This window comes from Serinus canaria, chromosome 2 (assembly GCF_022539315.1).
Source record: "Serinus canaria isolate serCan28SL12 chromosome 2, serCan2020, whole genome shotgun sequence".
Taxonomy (NCBI): domain Eukaryota; kingdom Metazoa; phylum Chordata; class Aves; order Passeriformes; family Fringillidae; genus Serinus; species Serinus canaria.
This window is the reverse complement of record NC_066315.1, coordinates 102,367,723-102,388,568: the sequence shown is the minus strand read 5'-3', so window position 1 is coordinate 102,388,568 and position 20,846 is coordinate 102,367,723. Positions and strand designations below refer to the sequence as shown.

At 39.5% G+C, this 20,846-nt stretch overlaps 1 protein-coding gene across 1 annotated transcript; it reads right to left on the bottom strand.

The window, feature by feature from the left end:
• Nucleotides 1–14,119: 14,119 nt before the first annotated feature.
• Nucleotides 14,120–20,044, bottom strand: ZBTB14 (zinc finger and BTB domain containing 14). The gene is made up of 3 exons (XM_030237423.2): nucleotides 20,016–20,044; nucleotides 17,819–17,887; nucleotides 14,120–17,413 (listed from the first exon to the last, which is right to left on the bottom strand). Exons 2-3 carry the CDS (start codon nucleotides 17,819–17,821, stop codon nucleotides 16,070–16,072), a joined length of 1,347 nt encoding a protein of 448 aa, XP_030093283.1. The 5' UTR covers nucleotides 17,822–17,887; nucleotides 20,016–20,044; the 3' UTR covers nucleotides 14,120–16,069.
• Between the last annotated feature and the right edge of the window lie 802 nt (nucleotides 20,045–20,846).

The following is a 20,846-nucleotide window of genomic DNA, read 5'->3' as shown; positions in this document are numbered from 1 at the left end:
TGTTAGAACAAATAAATGTTTTAATGCCTCTTCATTTCCCACCTCACAATGACATTTATTTAATCTGTGGAATTATTTGTAGCAATATTTTATTAGCTAATCCGGTATTGATATTTTTAAAATTCTGGAAAACACCATCTTCTAAAGAAAATTTAAGAAATACTTTTTACTTAAGGAGATCTACAATTTTAAAATTATGACTTCTCTCTGCTTTTTGGTCTAATCCTTGAAATTTCATGGTTCTCTACTGCAGTCATACACATACATCCATCCTTATATGCAATTTAAAATAATATATTGTTATATAGTTATTGTTATCTACATTTCAAACTGCCAAAGCATTTCAGTTCAGGAAAATAAAAAAACTAAAACTGGTAACATGTAGCTTGTGTGAATTTCAAGTGTCATCCCCCCCTTCTAAGGGCAGAACAACATGTGTGAATTATCCAGGAAAATGAATGCCCAAACATCTCACAGAGCTTGGACTGCATTTCCTATACATCAGCACATCATTAATCAATCAGCACAAGACAATGCAATGAAGCCCCAGTACAAATAAACCAAGAAAAGAAAAAATGCACTCATAGTTCCTTTTCTGAAACAGTCTCAATGTTAATTTTAAGTGACAAAGAAGAATATGAATAAATGCAGAAAAGTAAGAACACCTTTTTGCATACCTACAAATTGCAGTACACTGTCTAAAATGAGCCAGGAGGTCCAATTTTGGCATGGAACACTGGCCATTTTATTATATTTTTATCTATCTATCTATCTATCTATCTATCTATCTATCTATCTATCTATCTATCTATCTATCTATCTATCTCAGCAATAGCCAGGCTTCTTTGGAGGTTGTTTGTTTTTGTGCTGCTCTGTTGTGTTATTTTTTCAACACAGGAGATAATAAGTTTTAGGGAGTTGAAGACTGGCAGAAAAGCATGTATCCAGTAAATAGTCAGTCAGCTTCACCTTTTAAAAAGTTATTTAAACTTGAAAAGCTACTTCTACTAAACAGTTTATAAATATAGCACATTAATTCAGTGTTCTGAAATAACATATCCAAGACCTTAAGAAAAAGATCAGCATCCTTTTCATGTGCAAAATCTTGTCTTTGTTGTCAGGTAAAGGACTTCCATAATTTTTGTTTCTGGAAAAGAATTTTCTCTTGATTGTTTTGTTTTATTTTATCTATCCCATCTTGGAAGCTTATGATTCTGACCCTAACCATTTACAGTTAGATAAATCTTTTAATTCCTCTCCCTTCACACCCCAACAAATAAATGGAACAGAAAATGAGGTCATTCATCATACTGAGATAAAATCAGGAAGTTCACTGAAGAAATGAAAGTCAGTTTCTTAGTAGACTTGTAGTATTTTTACTCATATGGCCTTAAGTACTATGAAGATGCTAAAGATGCATAAACCTCTTTTTTTTTTTTTTTTTTTTTTTAATATCTGGTGAAGAGATAATGCCAGGGCAGAGCTGATTTGCAGGGAAGAACAGCAATATAAAATTGGAATCTACTTAGGCTTGCTCTGTTTGAACACAATAGATTGCTTTATCATCTCTTTTACAAATTCCCATTTAGTTGCCCAATGTATTTAAAGGCAACATTTTCAAGGAGACCATGGGCTTTTCTTTGAGTAAAGGAAAACTGAAGATTGACTATATAAAACAATTTTAGACAGAGGATTTTTTTTCCATCTATGGATTAGAGTTGTGAAAAGAACAATTCAGGCAGTTATTAATGAGCTTTGGGGTTTGTTCTTCTTCAGCCTTTGGAGAAAAAATGTGTATGTTTTCATTATTTTAGTGGTACTCTCTTCCTGAAGTATTCCAGTCCCACGGGGCATTTCAGAAACTTGTACAGTTAATGGTGACAGTGTGAAAGACAAAAGTAGTTCGGGAAAGAGCCACTAATGCTGAAGGTGTATTACAAAAAGCAGTGGATCATTCTATTAAGAGAAATAACTTGCTCCCAATTTCAGAACACAATGTAAACATGAATGTAGAAAATTAGAGAGGCAGTTAAACAGATAAAATTAATGAGATTGTTGAAAAGAGATACTATTTTTTTCAAAAAAATTAAACTGAATTGGGTTAGCAAAGTCAGTGCCGTTATTTTTTTTTTTTTTTAATATGAAAGTGTAAAGATTTTGGATTCTTACCCTTTCAGAGATTGAATATAGAATTTCATGGAAGATAAAACTTCTGTTAGCTTTGCAAAACAAAGGTATTAATAGTAATCCATTGTCAAGTTGCAGTGTTTGCTTTCCCTTTTTTATTGACCCACTATTTTGCTGAAAGTTATACATCTTTAATGAAGTTATTTTCGAGTCATGTCCCTACAGAAGATATTATGCATGACTTACATTTACACCCTGGAGCTACTGGGCCTCTCATCCTTCTCTGAACAAGCAACTGCCTATTTCCAAGCAGAATTTACTAAATCCAATTGAAAATTGCTGTAGTTTTGCTTATTTTATGGATTAACACAAAAGTATACTATGCACTAGAGATTCTGTGTTCTTATACAGTGAGATCTCACATTAGACATGAACTGCTGAAATCTTCAGTTTGGTTCCAGTAAAAACTGGACTAAAACTTTCTGTTCTCTTTCATTCAAGTACTTATTTTGTTTTGAGGGGGAGGAAAGAGAAAATGAAATTTGTAAATTATTTCCATGAGTTTCATGGATGGTCATATTAGCAGCCACTCACTAGTGTGGGTGCAGAGGGGGGCTCACTCTCCAGTCACTGAAAGGCCACAGCCCCCTTCGTAACCCTTTAGTGCAGTCTGACAAGCACAGCACCCTGCACACTTCCATAGGAGGCTCCTGTCCCTGATGAGAACCACAGGGGTGACCCTCATAACCTTTGGACCCACAGCTAAGAAATCCTAAGCTAAACATCCTCATTTGAACCTACCTGCCTCTGCCTGCTGGCAGCTCTACCTCACCCATTACCCATTCCCCGCAGCACCTCTCCGGCACGGCCGGGGCCTTCCTGCGAGGCTACCCGGCTGGGATCGAGATGCTGCTGCCCTTACCTGGAGCGAAAACCATGGTGCCGCTCGGGCAGCACGGCTCAGCACCTCAGACAGCTCCGGGCCCCTCTGGGATCAGCACCTCGGACAGCTCACGGCCCCGCTGGGATCAGCACCCGGACGTCGCCCGGCCCTGTTGGGATCAGCACCTCGGACAGCGCCCAGCCCTGCTGGATCAGCACCTCGGACAGCGCCCGTCCCGCCGGGCTCAGCACCACGGACAGCGCCCGGCCCCGCACGGCGGCGGAGGCGGCCGCGGTCCCTCCCTCCACAATGCGGCGGGGCGGGGAGGGGGCCGGGGCGCCCGCACGGACACACACACACACTCTCTCACACACACAAACACACTCTCCCTCTCCCTCTCTCTCTACCAGGGAGCCATCACTGCCATAACTCCTTACCCTGCAGTGGCAGCAGGGCTAAGGGCAAAAAGGAGAAAGGGAACAGCGATCTGCCCGGCAGGGAGACTGGCTAATTGCTCCTAATTACGCCTCTCCACAACAGTCCCGCTGCCTGACATTTTGGGGTGCGCTTCTTTCACTGCAAGCTGACAGCACTGGTAATAGGCTTCAGCAACACCCTACTTTGTCACAGCATTTTTGCTTCCAAAAGCTCAGATCCTGAGGAATTTATACTCTGATTTCACAGGCCCGTTAACCCAGCTGTACCTAAGGGCAGCACTTCAAGAGGCAACATTAATATTTCGGCATGTAAAAGATGAAATCAAAGCAAAACAGTAAAGAAAATAATGAATAGTAATAAAATAAAGATGATGAGAACAGCAGAAGACTACTTAAAATTTCCTACCTACCATCTTTTATGTTTCAGGTTTAATTTACTTTTGTTTGCAAAACTCATAGTCAGAATTCCTTTGGACCATTAATTTCTACAGCAGAAATAAGAAACACACAGCCAGATGGGGCAAGCTTTACAAAAAACTAACTCTCCTCTTTAAACCTAACTTGCAAGAGGCATTCTGAAAAACATTATCAGTGCAAATTACAGAAAGTACATTAAAAAAAAAAAAAAGCATACATTTCTGCACGTATATGTTTGCAATATGCAATATATTTTCCAATCACATTTTCATAATCTATGATACTCTTACAAGCTTACTTCATTCTTTTCACAGTCAAGCATTTCACAAACACAAAATTCTCCAATTAACCTGGAATACTTGAAGTCTCAAAAAAAGGTCTTATTCTTAAAATACAGGTAAAGAAAAGCACTGACCTCCTTAAATAATATTGCTTATATATTTCAACAAGAATTCAAGAGTGGGCATCACTGTCAAAGTTAAAGTTAAACTAACCAAACTAACCATCTAGTGGTAGTTTTTGCTTTTTTTTTTTTTTTTTTTTTTTTTGTTTTTTTTTAAGGGAGGGGTTGTTGGTTTTTTCATTTGTTTGGTTTTGATTTTTCTTTTTTTTAAGTGCATTACATCATTTCTCCTTGGGAATGCCTTGCAGATTTATCTTCACTTACCATTTCTAGTGTCCAGTTTCTGGATATTCCTTTTATTCCTCTTAGCAATTTCAGATTCTTTACTGCTGTTTGTTTCCCTCTTGTGTCTTATATTTCAGGGATTAGTTTCATTTCTCTCAGATGGCAACTGAATGAATGAACATAAACATACCCCTGGTTGCTTAGGAATGGTGTTCCCTTTAAAAATGTGACTTCAAAATCTCTATTCTAACCATTTCTCACCTACCATTTTTCCCATTTACCTTAAGTATGGGAACCAATTACCTAAGAACTCAATTAGAAGAATTTCTAGTAAAAGTATCCCATACAAAATACAGAAATGAATGCAGTCAGCAATATTCAGTATTCTTAAGAGAAAGGCAAAGGCTACCCCATAATCTTTGGACAATCATGACTGATCCATAATCTGAAAAGAATGCAAGAAAACTTACACTGGTATTTTTATGATATATCTGTTATGTGGTCCTTAATGCTTGATAAAGAGTTATCTGTCATTAAAAAAAGGTAATAAAGCACTTCTTAAAAAAAAAATTCTATTGGATGTATTTCTATTACATACATTCTCAAATTATATGGATGTTTCTAAGGGATTGTGTTTTGAGATGGTAGAGCATCTTATTTATTTTTTTTTTAAACAATAAATACGATTCAGTGATATCCAAGTAAGTAACCTGCAAAATTCTAGGTGGGTGTATGCAACTTGGAAACAGAACCTACAACATTTTGGTGAAGGAATCCAGTTCATTAACAATAATGCCAATGAAAACCTTTCTTGAGCTGCTATCTGCATTTAATCTGATAAATACCTCAAACCAGTCATATTTTATTCTAGAGTTTTCAGTTTTCTTGCTCAAATTAAAAGCTAACAGCAAGTAATGCTTTCTGCTAGAGCAGAAAATGTTATCCAGAAGCTTTTTGATCTTATTTTTGTTTTAAAGTTAATTTCTGGATTTTGGATTGGGTCACAAGTTCAATTTCGTCCAGAAAATCACTGAAATAACTGCACAGGACAGAGGTCTATAGTGAACTGTCACCTCAGAAAGAGTGTGCAGTTAATGCAGTACAACACCTGAAACAAAGTGTACACTAATAATTTGTTTAATTCAACTTCAGATACGTGGAAAACAACACTAGTTATGCCCATTTATACAAAAACATCCCTTGAGAATTAAGCATATTGGTAAAAAGGAGACTATATAATTAAACACATTACATTTAAAGATGTTCCATCAACATGTATGAAATAGAAAGCACAAAAACACTTACAAAAACATCTGCGAAGATTTTAGTCAGTATTCATACAGTCCCTGCCTTGTATATCATTTCAATTATTAATCTTTAAGTGAGGAATTCACTGATTTCCATATAACACCTATGGATGTAAAAATTCTTGGATATGTAGCTTTAAATACTTTTTTAAGGATGTCTTGGCTTACTTATAAAGTAAAACTTTAAAACGTTAAAAACTTTAACAATTTTTTAACAGATAGCTAACATTTCTAGACATTTACAAAAATCATGTAGACTGATGTCACTTTAAATCATCCATGCTATGCATAATTCTGTAGATTTAGATCTGAAGCAAGCCCTTTATTCTAATAGACTGAGAACAATTATTTGGTCATATAGGTTCAGAAACTTAGTAAATCTCTATTCAGGAAGGAGCCCTTTCCACCTGGTGATGTGCAAGGTTTTCATGTTTTGTTAACAATAATATACAACTAACATTTTGCAGGTGGTATTTTAAACTCTTTTCTAAAAGAATCATTCAAAATTAATCACCTAAACATAAATGAACACGTTCTATAATAAAATTATATAAAGAGATAATCAAGATTTCATATGTCTTACATCAAATACATTCAAAAGTATTATATTTTGCAAAATGGTTTTTTTTACCCAACTTTGAGAACTAATTATCTCTGAGCCTCTTTTCTTTATTTCTTCCCACACTTATGCATTAATAATCAAATCTAGATTTTTGGGAGGGAAAATTAATATGATTAGGAAACTGCTTGAATTATTTGATGTCTTTTGCTGTATTGGATAAGATCATAATGGTCTTCAAAAAGTGATTACAGTCACTGTAATCTTACAGTTAAGCTTAACATAAAAATCTTTACTAGCCAAGATGAAATATATTACATCTGAAACTGCAGGGAAGCTGTTTAGAGGAAACTGTGACTGGGTGTCATCAAGAAATATCTAAACATTAGATGACTTTTTGAAATGTCAAATTGCAATCTGTACAGCAGGGATCACAATAGTCAGGATCCTAGATTTAGAAATCTAACATTTAATACCTCTCTGATTAATAGACCTCTAGCAGATAAAAGTAGAGAATAAACAGAGAAGGTAGAAAAGAAAAATAAAAATAGACACAAGTGCCATTCTCCTGAAAAAAATAATGAAATGAAAACCCAGTTACCTTTCTATGAGTGCTTCAGAAGAATAGCACTGCAAGCAGTCAAAGAGATGACACCGTGAAAGCCAGAAATGCAACATTTCCCAAGACAGTAAAAAGTGAATACCACTAAAGATAAGTGTGGCCAATAGTATTTTACTATTGGTAGGCTGGTATATTAAAATAGTATTTTAATTCATTGGTCTATTCTTTTTTCTTAATTAAGCTGATAAACTACATAGTAGTCCAGGGCTGTGATTTACAAATATTAAAAAAATTTAAAGCCTAGGAGAAATAGCTGCATAGTTTTGTGGGGGTTTTTTTGTTTTGTTTGTTTGAGTTCTTTAAAGTATCACAAAGATGCATCCACCCCAGGACTTCTCACAGCCTGTAAAGATATCACAAAACACCCACATCCATCTAGGTAATATTTCTAGCTGATTATATTGCCACCCTCACAACATCTGAATGCCTTGCACCCATTAATGGTTATCTCCAAACAGTCCCATAAAGAGTAAATTGGTATCTTTCTGTTATAGACAGGAGTCAAAATTAGAAAAACTGAACCCAAATCAACAAAGTCAACAAAAAAAAAATCAACCCAATCAACAAAAAACAAAGACCTAGATAAACCTCAGGAGGTTTAAATAAAAGACTCAATGATTCACCTAAAATATTACTACATACACTGCACAGCTGTGTAGTGGAGCCAAAGTAATCGCTGTTCCCACCTGCCACACCTCTGCTGGTTGTCATTCCCTTCACCAAGACACATGAATGAGTCACAGCCCAAAATTTGGAGTCTTTCCATCACACAGGAATTCTTTTATACATCAAGGAATTCAGTTCAGTCAAGTCCTTGGCTAATGACTTGGGATCTAGCAGATACATTGTGAAACATAGGCAGAGGTTGTAAAGGACCTCACACACAACCACTCTTGTGTGACATGTCTCCTGACATGTCTCCATGGACAAGGCCATCCCATTCTGCACCTTACTGAAAATGCACAGGATGAGTTGGAAGTCTCCTTCAAGTGAAATTTTCATCTTCAAACCTTTTCTGCTCTTATCAGCAAAACATTCACTACACTAAAAGTGAATATTTTTGTATGTGTCTTTCTTTTTTCTATGAAAACTGTTTTAAGACTCTGATCATGCCACAGATAATTGGTGTGTGCAACTTGACACACAAGTCATAAAATTGGGCCTTTTTCTCAAGTTTTCAAGGAACTTAAGTGGAGAGAAGCATTTATGACCCATGGCAGACCAGCTAGCCAGTGAGTTAAGGAGAAGAAATGTCAGCTTTAGAATGAATGAACTTTTCCAGATTTAGAAAAAAAAATACTATTAGAGTCCTCAATCTATCAATTATATATTTTGATAAAAGTAAACCTAAATATTAAACCACATGCTTAATTTAATGCTCAAAGAAAAGACAAAAGATCGGAAAAATGTAAATACCAAAGTCATAATTTGAATGGGCTACTAAATAACTTAGATTGTTCAAGCACTAAGAATGGGGAAATTATTTAGAAATAATATGAAATACAAATGGTAAATACACAATGCAGCTTCCTAACTGGTCCTATAAAGGCAAAGGAATGGGGATTTCATCATGCTTGGCTAAAAATTAGGCAATGTGAAGAAATAAGATAAATATGTGAATTTTAAATTAAGTTTGAAAACATCAACCTTGATACAAAAGAAAGGATATAAAACAGTGGAGTTCTAAAACTTTAAATTATGTCAGCAAGATGCTCAGAGCATGTCCATGTCCATCTGGAAAGCATCTATAACAGGACAAACCTACGCTGGTAGAATTTATCACATCCATCAAATCAGAACTCCTGTCTGACTCAATTTAATCTGTCCTTGAAATAATGGGAGACCTGCAAGAAAGTCACACAACTGGATAGAAGCTAATTATTGAAGTGGAAAATTAAACCTAAACCTCAGATTGAAAACATTGGCTAAGACTCTTAAAACAGGTAATTGTTCACTTCAATTAAAACATTTGTGTCTAACATACATCTGATTATGATGGCAGCAATAACATTTTAAAGTAAGCATTTCTCATGGATTTCAGGGCTGGCTTTTTTGTGCAGACTGAATTGCAAAGCTCGAGCATAAGCAAACCTGTCAAGCTCTTTAAAACTGTAAGTTTTAATTGTTACTCTATATAGTTGTAGAAAACTGTTAGTCTAGGAACCAAGCCCAGTTATGTTTCAGACCTTTAACTCCTCTGAAATACAAAAGGGTAGAACTGTTCCTTCCTACTTTCCAAATGGACTTGATTTATTTTCCCTTATTTGATCTCAGATAAAAAAAATTCAGAAACACAAAGAGAATACACACATGCAAATATCTGGAAAAATCAACTCTTTCCAATACAAGCAGTCAAAGAGATCTTACTGCTTTTCAGGTGTATAAGATTTTCTGTACAGTCCTGTAAAGTTAAAGACTGAAACCTTACACCAGCATTACAAAGTTTATGTCTCCAAATCCTTGTATAAGTTCTATTTTTTACTTTAAGAAGAATATAGGGGCCATGCTGGTTATAAGAATTACTGGAGAATTTGGATGAATTAGTAAAATATCAAAATCAGTAGTAGCTGTAATAAAGTTCCTTGTAAAAATAGAATATTTAAATGCTATTACTTCAAATGGGAAAAAAAAAATCTTACTAAATGCATAGAGAAGCATGAGAAATAGTGAGCAGAACTCATTTCCAGGGAAGTAAGTTCCAGGAGGCATTCCAGGGAAGTAAGTTCCAGGAAGTAAGTTCCAGGGAGTAAGTTCCAGGAGGCATTCCTTGTTAAGAGTTGCCTTCTTTCAGTGTAAAGATATTACACTGAAAGAAGGCAACTCTTAACAAGGAATGCCTCCTGGAACCTCAGACACTCAAGAATTACATTTAAAACTCATTAATGTCAAGTACCAAGTGGAAATGTAAGAAAAGTTACAATTTTTATATCTAGGCCTTTAAATGGATTCATATTTATAGGTGGAAATAAGCCAAAATCACTCAAATTTTAGGTTTGCCACAGAACCCTAAACTGAAAAGGCAGAAAGTTAAATTATGATAAAAGCAGTCTAGTTGAAATTACCTAGTCAAATAGTGAATCAGTTCCTATACTTTGGATATAAATTATCTGCATTAACTAAAAGAGTGATTAGTTTTCTTTTCCCTGCATGGTATCTAAACCAGATCGACAATAGATGTAAATTACTATGAAGTGAATATTGTTTACTTCTAATACTTGCAAAGAATAACCTGTGTTAAAAAATGCTTTTTTTCCCTATACTTTTGGGATTCTAGTTTTGTCTTTCAGTGAACTAAATACCGATTGTCTTTTATTAAGAACCCTTTCCCTTAACTTGAGCATTTTGCCACCATTCAAGACTGTGCAGAACTGTTGGATAAGAGGCAAACAGGAGTAGATTAATTTAAACAACAAAGGAGAAGGAGAAAAATAGCCCCTACAACTTCAATCCCCAAATTCCATCCTCCTGAAAAAGCGGAAGCGACACACACACAGATCACCCTCTTCAAAATCCCACAAGCCTATCAGCAGTGGATACTGCAAGGAATTGGTGTCTGATTCCTTCTGTTGCCTGGCAGCTTCTCACAGACACCGTGCAACAGGTGCTGTGCTTCACTGCTTTGCATTTAATGTGGTGCAAAGTTGGGCAAGCCCTGCTCCATTCCTTCTCACTCCAGCAACCTGCTCCTGCCACTTGCTTTGGATCAAACCTAATGAATTGGTTCAATTTAAAACTAACTCACTGAATTGCTTTCTTATGTAAGATCACTCCACTGACTTACTCTAAAGCCACAAAAGCTGCTAAATCTGAGACAAACAAGAAGAAGGAAATATGTAAAAGGTAACAGAAAGAAAGAAAAAGAGAAAATGAGATTACCCCTTTCAGCAACAGTTTGCAGTTTCACTATGGGAGTCAAAACACAAAGCTGCTGTCTCAGGAGGCAGCTCCACAATAGCTTGAGCTGCTCAAACTGAAGATGTTCTTCCACTGACCCTAGCGAAAGCTCTACCAGTGGAGCTAGTGGAGCTCCACTATACTCCTCCTGTCTGAGCAATTTGCAATGCCACAACAGTGCTTTGTTCCTGTAAGCACTGCTTGTGGTACCCCCTATCCTGGAAAAAAAAGGATTTTTATTGGTGAAGAATGAAAACTTAGATGCAGGGAAGCTTGGTCTTTATAATATTTTGAAAGACAAAAATACTCTATGTTGCTTGCATATACAGATTACTTAAATGTAAAGACACACCATTGGGAGGAGGTCAGTAAACTACAAGTGGAAGTACTGTAGGGTTAACACCAGAAAACCCATTTTTCTAAAAATAAAAATTTTCATGCTTTGGTGGAAAAAGAGAAAAGGTGCTCTCATGTTTTAATGATTTTATGAAAATTATCTATATTGAGTGTATCATATCTATGAATTTGTTTTACTTCTGAATGAAAATACAGCTTTAGATCTAGCTATTGCCTAATGTGTAGCATGTAGCACTGTCCCTGATACATCTTTACAGTGGCTCAGTATTATCAAAAAGAAAATACATTTAGAATTTTGATTCAGTAAGAATTCTAATTTCTTGTTAGTATCACTCATTTTACAAACTCATGCCCTCAAACTATAGACCTATAAAAAAAATCCTAGAAAGAATCTGAGATACAGGTATCCAGAAGTTCTGCATTGGACATGGTTTTTGATACCCCTATACCAAACAGATCAGATGCAGTACATCTTTATTCATACAGTACCACATGTTTTTCAGGTTTAGCTATAAAAATTAGATGCTTAGCTACTAAATAGTAAAAATACCAGTATTGTATTTTTTTGTATTAACCAGATTCAAAAATATTATTTCTATTTTAAAGAGTTACATTGCTGTTCATATTGGAACTACTGAAGTTCACCAAGTTTCAGAGTTCTATAAATATCTAAATGATCAGGGCATGCAAATAAAAATAATATAGAAGGACAGTGGAGAGAAAAACACTGGAAAACATATCAGTACTCTATAAATTACTATTTTTAGCCATTCGGTTATTTCAGATTTCTTGCATCATATTTAAAAATACTTCCTGAGAATAGGTGTCTCAACTCTTATGATACATATTTAACAAATCTATTCATGGAAATCTTCCATCTGTTCTGAAATGAATAAGAATGTTACTATAATTGTTTTAGATCTATATGAAGACAAATGACAGACCAACTGCTGTAATGGAATTTTTAATGAAATGTTCACATTTCTGGCTGACTGGGCACACTACTGTGATCTAAGGACTAACAGAAAAAGATGAAAATTCTTTAGATCTGTCTTTACTGTTCAGGCAGAATTATCCTGTTCTGTAAATGTTTATATTCAGAAAAGTCATCTGTTGCACACAGTAGATGATGTAGTCTCATAAATGCTTTGCCTTCTCCATAACACCATAGCTGCATGTATCAATATAGTACTTAACAAAAGATAATCTCCCAATAAAAGTATACTCTAACTTTAGGGTAGACTTTCTGATATAATCTGATATTTTATTCTGTATTTCAAACAACTCTATTAATTTTAAATATCCCTACTTAATGGAATCATGAAAGAAATCTCTGTATTAGAAAACTGAGGCCTGATCTTCAAAAAAACTCGTTTGGCTACCTAAATGGCAAGATTTTGAGGAGTATTTAGCATCCTGTAGCTTACTGGAACAAATAGAAGATGACCTCAAACTTTCACTACTGAAGGGAGCATGAGGAATTTCTTTTCACAAAACAAGCTTTAAAATTCTGATCACCAGGTCTAAACCTTTCTAAAAGATTAAAGTAAAACAAAAATAAAAAACCACAAGTACTCACTGAATTGTGGTTTACTTAATTTTCTAATATTTTTTAAATTATTGATAAGATTAGTATGTCAAAGAAGGGCTGAGGAGTGGAGAAGGGCTGAAAGGTATTCTTTCCCGAACTTCTAGTTTCCAAACTGAGTTGTGCCAAATAATCAGCAGCATACCCATGGCTAATATGATTAGGATGAGAAATTAAGCAGATATTGCAGTTCAAAATGTGTTATTTTTGTTCCTTTTTCTCTTAAAAAAACTCCAAATAAAAAACCTTCTAGGGAATGTTAGACTAGTCTGGCCCCAATAGAATACACTGCAAAATTTCCATTAATTGGACAGAATCTCATCCACTGTCTCAAATTGTAAAAGAAGTTGCTATCCTTATCTAAGCAAAAATAAAAATGTGCCCATTCCTCAATGAACACAGCTCATACCTTACAGCTTATCACACTGGAAAACCTCTGGCTTGGAGCTGGTGCACACCTGCTTTTGTGCATGGTGTCTTTTGGCACAGACAGGAGAGACATGGGAGCAGTAGCACTGTAAGATGCAGATAAATTTACCTGAACTTCAGACACATCCCCACAACATATAGGCTAACATTTCTTCAGAATAGACAGATTAGTTTGGAACACATTAACAAGAACATATAAACTGCTAAGGATATCTCCATCCCTCCATACCTGTAACTTTCACAGCTATAAGCTGTAACAACAGCAGAATCGACTCTGATGTAACACACAATGCTCTACACTTTCCACTGTGAGTCTTCTAATTAAAGCCTTATTTGCTATAACAATTTCAAATTCACAACCTGATTACTTGTGCTCAAGTCAGCAGCAGCTTTCTTTAACTGTAATACTTGAGTTCGGTCTTTCCACTCCAGTGTCTGTTGTCCCAGTGAGCTCCATTTTAATTTATTACTTTCCAAAAAAATCCCAATGAGGATCTTCTTGAGAGGTTATGGAGCTTATCCCTCAGCTTCAAGACATAATTAACCATATTTAAACCATTCCTAATAGATGTTTCTCTAACCTATTCTTGAATGTTACCACTAATGGAGATTGCAGTACCTCCCCAGGCATTCTCTTTTAGTGATTCCTTATTGAAATATTTTTTTTTCCAACGTAATTGTTTATTGCTGTAATTTAAGCTCATGGTTTCTTGCATTCTTCATAGCAGACCTTGAGAAAATTTACTTCCTTCACATTTTACACTTTTGAACTCTCATCACAACAAATCTGTTTTGTACAGTCTTTTCAACCACATATTACCTAGGAAGAAGTGCACACAATTTCAGATAAGAAAACACAGCAAGACAAATATATTTAGAAAAAAAAAGTAGATCCTATTTTGGACCTACTATCTTTATATCTATAATCATATACAGTAAAACATTTTAACAATGGTCATTTATCATGTTCCTCAAGAGAACCAATAAAATGCAATGAATACACATCCTCTGATGTTGCACAGGTACAAAATGTATAGTTTGTTTACAAACTAATATTACTGAATGTAAAATGAAGCAACATTTTAAAAAAATATATTGGTAAAGGTCCAAAGTTTACATTTTCTAAAATTTAAGGTCATGTTTTATTTACAGACCAGCATTTGAACAATTACTGGCATTTAAAGATAACTGCTTAACCTGATGAATACATGAATAAAATGAAGCTGTGAAAAAAAAAAACCTCAACCAAATAAAAACCCCTCAATAACTGAAGTTCCATACAACAGTTCCAAAAACACTATTTTAAATTTCTATTTAGAAAAGCAAGATGTGATCTACCACACAGTAACTTATCAGAAACTGGTCTAACACTTTGATATGCTATAGGTATCACAAGTGACCAATGTTACCAACCATGTGCCCAAGTGTGTTTTTTGCCCATTCCAACTTCAAATGAAGTTTTCACAACAGTTGTAGTATTTACAAATTTAAAAGAAAGGGGCGATATACTTTTGGATTACATTGCCACTGTTAATGTGTCTTCCCTTGATGAGCACAAGTAGCAGACTGCAATCCAAAGACCACTTATTTTCTTGACTCTGTGAGTTAACTATTGTTATCAGCATGTACCCCAGCTGGTTTAAAAAAAAAAATAGACTAAGCAACGGACTAATAGTGAACACCCATCCAGGATCAATTATGACTGAACTCACCCACTGAAGTCCCCCTCTTGATGAGGGGCGGTGTTCAAAAGGTGGAAGCTTTTAAACTTGAACAGGACCTATGAGCTGTATGATAAGCAACAACACAAACCCCAGCTGAGCCCTGCAGGCAGGTATGTGACACCCATGGCTGCAGCTTCGGTAGTCTGGCAGTGACACCTGGTCACCTGCTCCTGCGGATACTCCTCTGCCTTCCCTGTGCTAGGTTAGGTGACCTGAAGTGGCATAATAAAAAACCATTCAGGCTGTATTAGCTTTTACTGATTTTTACTGGGTTTGAGTAAGGAGCATGTCTCCTCCATGCTCCACCCTTTTTCCTTTGCGGCCCAGTCCCACCCCTGGGGCCCTGTATAAAAGTGAACATAAAAACAAATGAGGCAGACATTTTTGCCCACAGAAGGGACTGGTGAATGTCATGACACTTCTGCTTTGCCAGCCAGAATCCCTGTGAACAATGCAATTTTTCCAAGAATGTAACTATTTCATTAAAACTTGCCACTTTTATAAAAATAGGAGGATATCTGAGGGAATGGAATAAGAAGCAACTTCATTTTGATTACCATCCTCCTTTACACTCTGTTGCACCAACCTACATTAGGTGAAAAAAGGAAGAATTGAAAAGTTTAGGGACTCAGTGTACGCTTCTCAAAAAATTGCAGGTACAACACCTACAAATTATGAAAACCAAATAATTTCTTTCCATGTTTGTGATTTTTGAGATCTCAGCGTTTTCAAGCCTAACTCACTGATTCTCTCTGATTGCAATGTTTACATCGTATTCAGTATTCCATACTGGATGAAGCAAAGTATTGGCCAGTGATGATCCCTTCTATAGAGAACTTGATCACATTCTCGAATTAAAGCAGTTATTAGTGCATTATACTGCTAGTGACAATGAAACTGTTTCACATTCTAAGAATACCCATCTCTGAAATGTTTTAACATACCTAACCAAGCGATGCAATGTATTCCTATGTGACATTCAAATCCTCTAAAAATATGCTTTCTTGAAAAGATTCTCAGTCTAAATGTATATCAACAACAGATTTTGCTCCATTTAATTTCTTATATTACTTCTGATAAAGTTCCTGCTTTAGTTTTTAACTACAGGCTATAGTTTCTAATTGCTGCTCTGCTTCAGCAGCCATGGCTGCTGCCTGCAACTGTTCCGTTTCACTCTGGATGGAATTGGCTGCTGTAACTTGCTTTCTTTCACTGTGCATATTGTTCTCATGCCTTTTTAGGTCAGATGCCTTAGCAAATGCTTTAGTGCAGGAACTGCAGACAAAAGGTTTCTCTCCTCGGTGCCTTCTTTCGTGGTCTTTGAGGTGGGACTTGTGCTTGAAAGCTTTATCACACATATGGCATGCAAATGGCCTCTCATTACTGTGAACTCTTTCATGCTTTTTTAGATCTGGTGCACGAATAAAAGACTTCCCACACACCTCACAACTGTAAGGCTTGTAACCCGTGTGTATTTTCAAGTGTTCTTTCAAATGAGCTTGCGTGGTGAAGCCCTTTGTACACATTTCACAAACAAATGGTCTGTCTGCAGTGTGTAGTTTTTCATGTTTTCTCAAACGCGCTTCATCAGAAAAGGTCTTGCCACAAGCCTGACATACAATGTGCTCCCTGTGACCGTAAAGCAAGTACTCAAACTTCATATCCCCAGCTGCTGTGGTCCATCCTGGTGTCTGTTCATCTTTCACTTCACTTATGCCATCATTAAATGTGAGTGCCTGAGGGGTCTGAGATCCTAAGTCTTTAGATTCCGTTGTTTCCATAGGCTCTACTTCCTGGCCATAGCAGTTTACTTTTCTAACTTCTTCACTTCCCAACTCTTTCAGAATTGCCTCTTGCACTCTCAGGGTAGTGGTTGGTGATTTACCATCTTCCTGACTTGGGGGTGTGCCTTCCACTGTCACATCTGATGGACTGTCATCATGATCTCCAATCTCTTCCACCTCATCATCTTGGGTATCATTGGGTTCCCCCATAGAACGGTTCATTTTCAGACAGTACTTGCTCTTGGACTGTGTGTTTTCCTCAGGACTAGATACATCACGTTTTTGAGAGCAGAGTTTATCAAGAAACCGAATACCGAGGATCTGGCCTGAAGACATCATCAAGTTTACATCCTCTTTTTTAACAGAAATCTTTGCAGTATACATGTAATTGAGAACTTCCTCAAAAATATCAGAACGAAGAAAATCTATTTCTATTACTGATGAACTATCAACTTCAAGTTTTTTGAAAAGCTTTTTGAAGTAGGTACTGCAGGCAGCAAGGACGCACCTATGGGCTCTGAACTTAACATCTTCAACCACAATAGCGATGTCACAAAATTCTCCTTCCAAACGTTGTTCATTCAATGTTTTCAGGAACACAGTTTTGTGATCGTCGTCATTATATTTAATGGTTTCAGACATACTGATGAAAAACTCCTGTAAATTAACAGGAAAATTTTGTAACGTTTATAAAACACTCTAAGTCTCAAAATCCCAAGAGATGAAGTAATTTCCATCATTTTAAAAAAACCCAACTTTTTTTGCATAAAATGACCAGAAAAGCCTCTTAGACTGTAAAAGCATTACTCTGAAACTGATTTTAAAATTGTGAATGTATAAAGGTCTTAGGTTACACAATTTGCAATTATTCAAATCTTTTTTGATTCAATTACACAAAATTGAAAACTTTCTTTTTAAAACTCCAGTTCTCCTTAAATGTATGACCCAACTTATAAGACATTATTATAGCTAAAGGAAATATTAACACTAAAAATGTGTAAGAAATACTCTAAATAAGTCAGCACAATAAACTAAATTTGAAATATCAAATATAAGCCTTACCATGAACAATGCGGAAAGTTTTCTAAGCAAATGATTATTAAATTAATCTCAGAATGGGCCACCTTCAGCCTGAAAGATGGGAAGATAATAACATTTCAAAATGTGATAATATGTATTCCAAAAATTATTGTGCGTGTTAAAAGACAGCATTTTCAATTATTTAAAGTTAGATAAAATACCGAGTTATTTTTTCAGTAACGCTACAGACAACTGTAGAAGACAACTCCACATGTTTACTTTCCTATGGCTACTGCACTTCCCTGTTCCACTTTCCTGCTTTTTAACTTTGCACTAAATCTAAAGGTCTGAAAACTTTCCCCAGGAATCACCACAATTAACGCAGTAACCAACCCATCAAGAAGGTGATCAGTCTTCTGCTGAACCAGAGAGCTGAGCCAGCCTAGCAGAGGGTCTGGCAGGCAGACCAAACATCCCAAAGGACAGCAAAGCAGGGACAGGGATGGTTGCTCATCCAGGACGAAGGAAAGGGACAAGTGTACCAGATTTCTAAACTATGAAGATACCAGAAAACAGAAGGATAATGCAAGACACATAATTTCAAATTATTCAATCCCAACAGACATCTAATTGTGCCAAAGCAGGAAACACAGTGGAGAGGAGGGAAATTTAATATTTTGGAACAAATCCTGTGCCACCTGGCACAGGTCTCCTGGGAATTTCTTCCCTAAATTCTAATTTATCCATAACCATGTATGAAACAGATGCAGATGACAGGTATGATGACAGGTTTGCAACTCTTGGAGCTGTGTCTTTCACATGGTATGGGAACACCTGGCTCTGCAGGTCAAGTGTCCCTGGCTACACAGAAAATTTAAAGTAAAAAAAGTAAAAAAATGAGGCCAAAATTCTTTTCTTAGACCTAAAATTTCAAATTTTAAGATAGCTAGATAGTAAGTCTGTAAATATTTAAAATATACAAAAGGAAACAAAACCAGAAAGCAATACTGTATATATTTATGAGCTGTCTGGTTCTGCTGGCCCAGGAAGATGGATCGGTCCAGCATTGAAGATGGTAGGACAAACAACTATTTAAACGGGATCTTTTTAGAGTTTTCTGCAAGATGGGAAAATTTTCTCTTTTTAAGCAAGCAGCAAAATGTCTCTGCTAATAATGTAGCAGCAATTGCACCGTCCTGTTAAACAGTATGCATTTTGCTGCAATTTTGTCGACACTGAGGACTAATTATAGAAGCAACTGGCTGAAAACACGGATGCGGAGTATACAGGGGATGTGCAAGTGGCAAAGAACGAAGTTAGCCCTTTGCGAATGGAGCGGGTCAGGCACTCGCCCAGAGCGTTTCCAGCTCTGATTTAAGAAAGCTCTGGTTACTTATTCCGCTGGGAAATTCAGATTTATTCCTCCACACGCTTTTTACACGGCCGTTAACTCCGCGAGAGATGCAGGGAGGTGTTTGCGGGGCTGCGACTGCTCGGGACGCTCAGTGCCTCCCCGCGCCGGCTCTCGCGGCCGCCGTGCCCGTGACCGCGGAGGCGCACGCCCGTTCCACGCACCCGCGGGCGCGGCGCAGGCGGGTTCCCGGCGGGGACCGGCCCGGCCCCTGCCGCGCCGCCCGCGCTCCCGGCCCGGCGTCGGGGGCGCCCGCGAGCGCCAGGCGACCGCTCTCCGGAGCGAGCCCGGCGCTCCCGCCGCGCCGCCTCACGGGGCTGCACGGGGACAGCGCCCCGCTCCCTCCTTCCGTCCGTCCGTCCGTGCGTGCCTCCCTCTCTCCCCCCACCGCCCCGCTCCAACGGTTCTCGCGCGGCTCCCGCCGCCTGGACGCGGCCGCGCGCTCCTTTGTTGCGGCGGCCACCGCCGCCGCGGACCCGCGCGCCCCAGCGTGCGCATCCGCCACTGGACGCGTCCTCTTCCTCCTCCCCCTCCCGCTGGCCCTCCCCTCGCCCGCGGGAGGCAGGCGCGCGGCGGCGCCGGGGCTGCTGACGGCGGGCGCGCCCGCGGCAGCGCCATCTCACCCAGCGCGCGCTGCCGGGGCTGTAACGGCGGCGGCGAGCGGGGGAGGGATGGCGGGGGGGGGAGGGGGTGGAGGAGGAGGAGGAGGAGGAGGAGGAGGAGGGAGGGGGCGTGCGAGGGAGAGCGCGCGCGCGCGCAGCGCAACGGCGGCCTGGCCGCAGCGCGGGAGGGGCGCGGGGGAGGAGGGGGGAGAGGGCTCGCGCTTACCTGCCGCCCGCCCGCGCGCGCGGAGCCGCGCTTCCCGGGTGGGCGCGGGGGGGCTGCCGCTGCCACTGCCGCCGCGCGGGAGGGGGACGGGGGAAGGGACGGGAAGGAGGGAGGGAGGGAATGGGGGGGAATTTGGGGAGGGGGTCTTGGGGGGGGGGGGGGGCCTGCGCGCGTCTCTCCGGCCGTCACCGCCGCCTCCTGCACGAGCACTCCAGTGCGCGCGCGCGCGCGCTCGGGGAGGGGGGGGCGCGGGGTGTGCGTGCATGCGCGGTGCGAGCAGAGGGCGCGCCTGTACCCGGGGAGCGCGGAGGAGGAGGAGGAGGAGGCTGGGGCGGCGGGGAGGGGGGAGCAGCGGGGCCTGCAGAGCGCCAGTTCCCATCGCCCTCCCCCCGCTCAGGGGGACGCGCGGCTCGGGCCGCGGGGGCGCGCGGGCCGCGGCCGTTCCCTCCGCGCCGCGCCTGCGCCCGCCGCGTGTGCGAGCCCGGGGCGCGGGCACGGCCTCCCCCCGCCAGGCGGCGCACGGCGGCGAGCGCGGCGCGGGCTCGGCCCCGAGCCGGACGCGGCGGGACCCGCGCGGCCGTTGGGCGGCGCTCGGGGGCGCGCCCGCGCGTGTCCGCGGAGGGGCGGCGGTGGCGGGAGATGCGGGAGCGATGCTGCCCCCGATGTGTTCCTTGCCTACCACGGAGCGCGGAGCATCTCTGCCTACCCACACCCGCCTGCGCTCCCTGGTGCAAATACTCGGGGGGGTTGGATTTTAAAAGGCATAACACGATCGCTAGGAAGGAATAAAGGCTTTTGTTGCACTGCTCATCTCCCACCTTCGATTTTCTT